Source organism: Coregonus lavaretus (genome assembly GCF_964263955.1).
Source record: "Coregonus lavaretus genome assembly, contig: HAP1_SCAFFOLD_3847, whole genome shotgun sequence".
NCBI classification, from domain to species: Eukaryota; Metazoa; Chordata; class Actinopteri; order Salmoniformes; family Salmonidae; genus Coregonus; species Coregonus lavaretus.
In genome coordinates this window covers 2,996-12,695 of record NW_028166805.1, presented here as the reverse complement: position 1 = coordinate 12,695, position 9,700 = coordinate 2,996, and the positions used below count along the sequence as shown (strand labels likewise).

Here is a 9,700-nt window from a genome sequence, read left to right as displayed (position 1 = left end):
TCACTTGATAAACAATAATACAATGTTGTTGTAGCCCAGGTAGAATAATGCTATTGTCGAAAAACGTAGGACTAGTCAATAGTGAAGCTTTGCGTGCCCAGGGACCACAGAGCACAGCCTGGAGGGACGCACTACGGATCTGCAATTTCATAATCTGTTAACTGATTTTTCTTGCACTTTGGCAGGTAAATATTTAGCCTATAGCCCTAATATCTAGCTAATATTTTGCTTCTTACTTCGGCTCCACTTCACTAGCCTCTCTCTTCCTTCCAGCTGTTCCTGTGCGCAACAGGCTATCGGCTACGCAAGCATTTTCCTCTTCTCGTGAAATGCCAGGAAAAGCTAGAGGCTACAAAAGCTACAGGATATTTATTTTGATTCCTTTTTTTATACTAGGCCTAATAGCCTATTCGGGGAAAGAAGCAGGCTTGCTCTTGCTAATTGCTGAATGTAAAACAGGCCTAGATCATTGAAAATGCATGTTGGGAAAAGTTGAGGAGAGACATGAATATGCATTAAAAACGGCAGGCTTTTGATGCATTGTTGTGATCACTTTTGGCCGCGTGAGAACATTGTTGCACTGATGCATTGCAAATAGTTACACAGGACATACAGAGATGAGTGAAAACAGTGAAAAAGACCCAAAGGCATTGACAACCATTAGATAAATGGAAATCACTTGCAAACTACTTGAGCAATGAGGCAATGATGACATGCTGTAAAATATGTGCAGGCTAAACAGCGTTTGTTGTTGAATTGCTACATTTAAATACTAGTTACTATATTGTTTTTCATTAGGCAGACATGTACATTAAAGTAGCCTATTATTTGCAGTTGTCACTATGACAATAAACACCCTGAAAACACTGAATGGTCCTGTGTTACCACTTTATTAATAGCGGCTTGCAGTAGGATGCGTTGATCCGTTGATTGACATGTGTAGGACTGTAGAACGAAAAACAAACTTCCCTCTAGTGAGAATGCTCACCAACGTTTTCAAGTTATGTAGCCTATAGTTTATCATTATAGTTATTGGCTTGGTGGATGGCCCGGGCCTTAACTCTGCCACAACAGAACTAGCCTACTAGTAGGTCTAGCTAACGTTATTATCACAACAGAACTAGCCTACTAGTAGGTATAGCTAACGTTAGCGAACTTGAATTCAATAATATAATATAACATTACACTTATACTTGTTTACTTGACTTTTAATCTCTTTGACTCAAATAAATGACTCTGTCAAGTTTGCCAATTGGCGCACCGCGGTAGGGAAGTAAAGCGGAAGTCAACTAATTCACTTCCGTTGTTTGGCTGTGCCCATAGCAACGTTCGAAAATGAGTTGGATACCTTTAAATGAAACGGTCGTTGGCTCTAAGGAATAAGAGATACTAACTATAAAAAGCAACATAATAAAACTTTGACTTTTAATAAATTAGATGACCATGTGAGCTGTGTTGTATTTCAATTGAAGCCTGAAGGCTGGGGCCTAGTCCATTATGTAGTGCACTACTTTTGACCAGGGATACCCATAAGGCTCTGATCAAAAGTAATGCACTAGATAGGGAATAGGGTGCCATTTCGGAGGTGCCCTGGGTTTTATGTATTTTTCAACCTCTTATTAAGAAGTAGGGCCAAGTATATATTAACCCTTGCTTTCTTCACAGTAACGTTTTCATGACAAACATCACCGTGTAAGCAAAGCTGCACATTTATTAAACCCCTGATAGGAATACAGCTGTATGGAGATTTAGCTAAGTCCCCCCCCCCCCCCACTTCAGTCTCTCTACCAGTCCCACAGCAGAGACAGGGATATGTCCCAAATGGCACCCATCTCCTATATAGTGCACTACTTTTGACCAGAGACCTATGGGTTTCCCTATGGGCCCTGGTCAAAAGTAGTGCACTATAAAGGGAATAAGGATGCCATTTGGGACAGAGACAGGACCTGGCCTTGCTCTGAGCAGTGGCTGCGCTACCTTCAAAACCAAACCCTGACCTCATCCTGTGCCTTTCTTCAATGCAATACTTCAGTTGGCCACACAGTGGCGACAAACCCACAAGGCAGACATTGCCCTTTTTATGTTTCCCTCAGAGGAATGGCAGCCATTTCTGTCCAGGATGATTAATAGGATACACACAGGGCTGTAGATGCTCCCTTTAAGTTTCTCACGTGTCTCTAATCTAGGAGGAGCACAACAGTCAGAAAGGATTGTCCTTTACAGTTTAAGGTCACAACCTTTCACCTTTACTGTCAGACAGTAGCATAGACATACAGCGGCCTTCCATCCATTCCATCACTGCTCCGTCAGATCCTTATGAATACACATCACAGCTCCATCAGGTCCTCATTATTACAGATCACTGCTCCATCAGGTCCTCATTATTACAGATCACTGCTCCATCAGGTCCTCATTATTACACATCACTGCTCCATCAGATCCTAATTATTACACATCACTGCTCCATCAGGTCCTCATTATTACAGATCACTGCTCCATCAGGTCCTCATTATTACAGATCACTGCTCCATCAGGTCCTCATTATTACAGATCACTGCTCCATCAGGTCCTCATTATTACAGATCACTGCTCCATCAGGTCCTCATTATTACACATCACTGCTCCATCAGGTCCTCATTATTACAGATCACTGCTCCATCAGGTCCTCATTATTACAGATCACTGCTCCATCAGGTCCTCATTATTACAGATCACTGCTCCATCAGGTCCTCATTATTACAGATCACTGCTCCATCAGGTCCTCATTATTACAGATTAATAATGTGCTTTTCTTTCTCCAAAACGTCTCACGGTTTCTTTCTTTATTTTTGTTTCCTGTTTTCTCCAAAATAGAATAATTGAGGATAGGGTAGTGGGGAGGAGGACATCTGAAGAGGGAGGATGAAGATGTGTCATGTACAGCTTTCCTTCTCCTGAATGATGTTTGGTACGTTCCAAATGGCACGCCAATCCCTACATAGTACTTTACTTTTCACACGATCCTTATAGGAATAGGTGCCTTTTTTGGAAGCAGCCTGGGTTTTATTTTGTAACTTATTTTTTCAAGAGGAAGAAGACACGCTAACACCCTGTGGGCCCTGGTCAAAAGTTGTGCACTATATAGGGAATAGAGGTTTCCATCCATTTGAGACGCAGTCCCAGGTTCGGCTGCTACAGGTTCTCCTCCCTGAGGCCCTCCAGGATCTTGATGAGGCTCTCCAGTCCAAACACGTAGCCCCGATCCGGCCCGTCGTGCACTGTCTGGTCGTCACGGAAACCTTTGAAGGTGCTGTGGGCAAAGTCTATCATGCGGACGTCCACACTTAAGCTAGGGCTGGAGGGGCATGGTAGCGGGGGAGAGGGGGCGTGGGGGTCTGAGGGCAGAGGTGGAGGGGGCAGGAGAGGCGCATGGTGGGGCTGCTGTGGCTGTGGAGTGGTGGGGGTGGGGGGGCATTCTGGTGGAGATGGTACAGCCTGGGGCAGCTGGAGGGGCTGGAGAGGGGCTTCTGTCAGTCCATGGGCCCCTTGGAGGACTCCACCCTGGAGCCCCACTCCTAACCCCGGTCCTTGGACACCTTGGAGCCTCACTCCTAACCCCGGTCCTTGGACACCTTGGAGCCTCACTCCTAACCCCGGTCCTTGGACACCTTGGAGCCCCACTCCTAACCCCGGTCCTTGGACACCTTGGAGGACTCCACCTTGGAGCCCCACTCCTAACCCCAGTCCTTGGACACCTTGGAGGACTCCACCTTGGAGCCCCACACCTAACCCCGGTCCATGGGCCCCTTGGAGGACTCCACCTTGGAGCCCCACTCCTAACCCCGGTCCTTGGACACCTTGGAGCCTCACTCCTAACCCCGGTCCTTGGACACCTTGGAGCCCCACTCCTAACCCCGGTCCTTGGACACCTTGGAGCCTCACTCCTAACCCCGGTCCTTGGACACCTTGGAGCCTCACTCCTAACCCCGGTCCTTGGACACCTTGGAGCCTCACTCCTAACCCCGGTCCTTGGACACCTTGGAGCCTCACTCCTAACCCCGGTCCTTGGACACCTTGGAGCCCCACTCCTAACCCCGGTCCTTGGACACCTTGGAGCCTCACTCCTAACCCCGGTCCTTGGACACCTTGGAGCCTCACTCCTAACCCCGGTCCTTGGACACCTTGGAGCCCCACTCCTAACCCCGGTCCTTGGACACCTTGGAGCCTCACTCCTAACCCCGGTCCTTGGACACCTTGGAGCCTCACTCCTAACCCCGGTCCTTGGACACCTTGGAGCCTCACTCCTAACCCCGGTCCTTGGACACCTTGGAGCCTCACTCCTAACCCCAGTCCTTGGACACCTTGGATTCCTACCCCTGGGTTGACCACCACCTCCTTCTCTGAGGGCACCTCAGCTGCTGGCTGTGGTGCTGGTGGTTTCTGGTTTTCCCAGGGCTCTGCCGGGGCCTGTGGTGGTGATGCTTTCTGCTGCCAGGTTTCCTGTGGTGCTTTCTGCCAGACGTGGGCCAGCTCAGGCTCCTTCCCCTCATAGATGATGAGCAGGGAGGAGGAGTAGAAACGGTAGGTGGTCTGTCTCTCAAGAACGGCCTTCAGGCTGCGTAGCTTACACAGCATGGGCTCAAACAGATCCTTCCTGAGCGACGTCCCGTTGTGCATGAACTGGTAGAGGGCATGGCGGAAGCCCTCGATGGACAGGCTGCGGCCGTAGTACTTGTTCCTGCACAGATAGTGGCCCGTGTCCATCTGGTACACCTGGACCATAGAACCACAGAGAGAACAGAGGTTACACCTGGACCATAGAACCACAGAGAGAACAGAGGTTACACCTGGACCATAGAACCACAGAGAGAACAGAGGTTACACCTGGACCATAGAACCACAGAGAGAACAGAGGTTACACCTGGACCATAGAACCACAGAGAGAACAGAGGTTACACCTGGACCATAGAACCACAGAGAAACAGGTTACACCTGGACCATAGAACCACAGATGTGAGGTTACACCTGGACCAAAGAACACAGAGATAAGAGGATACACCTGGATCATAGAACACAGAGATAAGAGGATATACCTGGACCATAGAGCACAGAGATAAGAGGATATACCTGGACCATAAAACACAGAGATAAGAGGATATACCTGGACCATAAAACACAGAGATAAGAGGATATACCTAGACCATAGAACACAGAGATAAGAGGATATACCTGGACCATAGAACACAGAGATAAGAGGATATACCTGGACCATAGAACACAGAGATAAGAGGATATACCTGGACCATAAAACACAGAGATAAGAGGATATACCTGGATCATAGAACACAGAGATAAGAGGATATACCTGGACCATAAAACACAGAGATAAGAGGATATACCTGGACCATAAAACACAGAGATAAGAGGATATACCTGGACCATAGAACACAGAGATAAGAGGATATACCTGGACCATAAAACACAGAGATAAGAGGATATACCTGGACCATAAAACACAGAGATAAGAGGATATACCTGGACCATAGAACACAGAGATAAGAGGATATACCTGGACCATAGAACACAGAGATAAGAGGATATACCTGGACCATAGAACACAGAGATAAGAGGATATACCTGGACCATAAAACACAGAGATAAGAGGATATACCTGGACCATAGAACACAGAGATAAGAGGATATACCTGGACCATAAAACACAGAGATAAGAGGTTACACCCGGTACTACACAACACACAGAGGCTCCGTCCCAAATGACACCCTATTCCCTACAAAGTGCACTACTTTTGACCAGGGCACATAGGGGTAGTGCACTACGGAGGGAATAGGGTGCCATTTGGGATGCAGACAGAGAGTACAGAGGTTAGACCTGTACCATTAAAACAGAACACAGAGGGGGGGACAGAAAAACACAACAGAACATGGTGAGTCATTCTGATTTATGGGGGAGAGAGAGAGAACAAAACCATACAAATGGAGGAGGAGAGGAGGCCTTCTGAAGCTGGACGTTGGGATCAATGCTGGGGGCCATTGTCCCTGCTAGTGTTACAGGCGCTACATTGTGAACAGACAATCACGCCGTCCATCCCTCTGGAATTCGTGGTGTGTGTGTGTGTGTGTGTGTGTGTGTGTGTGTGTGTGTGTCTGGGGGTGTTGGGATCAAGGAGGAAGGTGAAATTCAGTTCCAACCGAATGGGCAATAAAGTGCAGTATGTCCCAGTTGTCTCTTGTTTCTAACTTGATAGGATACTCAGTATCCCTCCTGTCCTGCTCGGCTTCCTGTTGTGGGATCTCTGTGTCAGCCCAGGTGTTAGTAGAATCAATATGAAGAGATACGGAGTAAGGGATCTACGGAGTAAGGGATCTACGGAGTAAGGGATCTACGGAGTAAGGGATCTACGGAGTAAGGGATCTACGGCGTAAGGGATCTACGGAGTAAGGGATCTACGGAGTAAGGGATCTACGGAGTAAGGGATCTAGGGAGTAAGGGATCTACGGAGTAAGGGATCTAGGGAGTAAGGGATCTACGGAGTAAGGGATCTACGGAGCTGTAGCTACTGTGTAAGCCATCCTTACTGATACCCAAACTAGCAAACAATGTAGAACGAAGCACTGCATTGGGCATGCATTCTAAGTGGTAGCCTACAGCTCCTTCGGAAAGTATTCAGACCCCTTGACCTTTCCCATATTTTGTTACGCTACAGCCTTATTCTAAAATGGATTAAATATATTTTTTTCTCAGCAATCTACACACAATACCCCATATTGACAAAGCGAAAACAGGTTTTGAGAAAGTTTTTGGGAATTTATAACAAATAAAAAACAGAAATACCTTATTTGCTTAAGTATTCAGACCTTTTGCTATGAGACTCGAAATTGAGCTCAGGTGCATCCTGTTTCCATTGATCATCCTTGATGTTTCTATAACTTGATTGAAGTCCACTTGTGGTAAATTCAATTGATTGGACATGATTTGAAAAGGCACACACCTGTCTATATAAGGTCCCACAGTTGACAGTGCATGTCAGAGCAAAAACCAAGCCATGAGGTTGAAGGAATTGTCCGTAGAGCGCCGAGACAGGATTGTGTCGATGCACAGATCTGGGGAAGGGTACCAAAATATTTCTGCAGCATTGAAGGTCCCCAAGAACACAGTGGCCTCCATCATTCTTAAATGGAAGAAGTTTGGAACCACCAAGATTCTTCCTAGAGATGGCCGCCCGGCCAAACTGAGCAATCAGGGGAGAAGGGCCTTGGTCAGTGAGGTGACCAAGAATCTGATGGTCATTCTGACAGAGCTCTAGAGTTCCTCTGTGGAGATGGGAGAACCTTCCAGAAAGACAACCATCTCTGCAGCACTCCACCAATCAGGCCTTTATGGTAGAGTGGCCAGATGGAAGCCACTCCTCAGTAAAAGGCACATAACAGCCCGCTTGGAGTTTGCCAAAAGGCACCTAAAGGACTCTCAGACCATGAGAAACAAGATTCTCTGGTCTGATGAAAACAAGAATTAACTCTTTGGCCTGAATGCCAAGTGTCACGTCTGGAGGAAACCTGGCATCCCTACGGTGAAGCATGGTGGTGGCAGCATCATGCTGTGGGGATGTTTTTCAGCAGCAGGGACTGGGAGACTAGTCAGGATCGATTCAAAGATGAATGGAGCAAAGTACAGAGAGATCCTTGATGAAAACCTGCTCCAGAGCGCTCAGGACCTCAGACTGGGGTGAAGGTTCACCTTCCAACAGGACAACGACTCTAAGCACACAGCCAAGACAACGCAGGAGTGGCTTCGGGACAAGTCTCTGAATGTCCTTGAGTGGCCCAGCCAGAGCCCGGACTTGAACCCGATCTAACATCTCTGGAGAGACCTGAAAATAGCTGTGCAGTGACGCTCTCCATCCAACCTGACAGAGCTTGAGAGGATCTGCAGAGAAGAATGGGAGAAACTCCCCAAATACAGGTGTGCCAAGCTTTTACCGTCATACCCAAGAAGACTTGAGGCTGTAATCGCTGCCAAAGTTGCTTCAACAAAGTACTGAGTAAAGGGTCTGAATACTTATGTAAATTTGATATTTCTAAAAACCTGTTTTTGCTTCGTCATTATGGGGTATTGTGTGTAGATTGATGAGGGGAAAAAACAATTTAATCAATTTTAGAATAAGGCTGTAACGTAACAAAATGTGGAAAAAGTAAAGGGGTCTGAATACTTTCCAAAGGCACTGTATGCTGGCATGCTTGCTGTTGTCTTGGCTAGGTCTCCTTTGCAAAAGAGAGCTTTACACTTTCAGGTGAATTAAAGTTTAAAAAGACATAGAAAACCCCTGGACTCACCTGCATCCCACAGACACGTACCCCCAGGGTGGCGGAGGTGCTCTGTTCACACTTCTTCATCTGCCTGGCAGCCTTCTCCTCCGAGGCATCGTCCCCGTGCTGACGTGTGCCCATCTTCAGGTCCAGGATGCACGGGTAGCTGAAGTGGTGAACCACGTTCTCCAGGAGCAGAAACTCTGGGAGGGGTTAAGGTCAAGGAGACAACGCTCTCTTCGAAGTAAGGTATTAGCTAAACAGTAAAAGTCACTCAAGGAAATGCTCTCTCTTCCAATTGTAGCGGAGGTGAGTCGGGACTCACACTCGCGTGACTGCGACTTAAGATCAGTGTCACCCTCGGTCCAGGAGGCAAATTCCTCTTGCTCTTAAAAGGGTTAAGATCTTGGTTTCTTGAGTGGGAGACCGGGGTTCAGATCCCACCAGTTACACAGGGGGAGGTGTCAGCTTAAAAATTAAGTCATAGTCTCACTTAATTTGATTGAATAGTACTCTAGTAATAGTTTAGTTGGTATGACAAAGCATAGCATAGCCCATCATAGGTTCACATTCCTGTGTTCATAGCTTACTGACTCAAACACCCTGTATAACGGGCCTGTAGATGCATAACTAAAGTATTGCCAGTGATATTTAGCTATACACAACAGGGAGACTACTTACACACAGCAGCTAATAAGAGCGGGAAGGAGACGGAGGGAGTGGAGTTGAGCCAAATAACAGAGCAATCAACACTATCCCCTGGCTGGATTCCCCTTCTGAGTGTGAAGTTTGACAATGCAAGTGAAGTCCTTAATCTGTCATATTTAGGTGTACAGAAGAGAGCCAGTGGAGAGAACATGGGAAGAATTGGAGTTGAGGCAAATAAAGAAGCAACAAATACCCGGCTGGCATCCCCCTGAGAGTGGAGTAGCTGGCACTTTGATGTGTAGATGAGCTAAATACTATAGACTCATAACACCCATATAACCCCCGCTGCCATCTAAATACTATAGACTCATAACACCCATATAACCCCCGCAGCCATCTAAATACTATAGACTCATAACACCCATATAACCCCCGCTGCCATCTAAATACTAGAGACTCATAACACCCATATAACCCCCGCTGCCATCTAAATACTATAGACTCATAACACCCATATAACCCCCGCTGCCATCTAAATACTATAGACTCATAACACCCATATAACCCCCGCTGCCATCTAAATACTATAGACTCATAACACCCATATAACCCCCGCTGCCATCTAAATACTATAGACTCATAACACCCATATAACCCCCGCTGCCATCTAAATACTAGAGACTCATAACACCCATATAACCCCCGCTGCCATCTAAATACTAGACTCATAACACTCATATAACCCCCG

General features: G+C 46.9%; 1 protein-coding gene across 1 annotated transcript; it reads right to left on the bottom strand.

Moving 5' to 3' along the window:
- Window positions 1-871: 871 nt before the first annotated feature.
- LOC311114288 (uncharacterized protein) lies at window positions 872-8,534 on the bottom strand. Its single transcript, XM_084189543.1, has 2 exons — window positions 8,332-8,534; window positions 872-4,752 (listed from the first exon to the last, which is right to left on the bottom strand). The coding sequence occupies exons 1-2, from the start codon at window positions 8,443-8,445 to the stop codon at window positions 3,172-3,174; spliced, it is 1,695 nt and encodes a 564-aa protein (XP_084045669.1). The 5' UTR covers window positions 8,446-8,534; the 3' UTR covers window positions 872-3,171.
- Window positions 8,535-9,700: the final 1,166 nt, after the last annotated feature.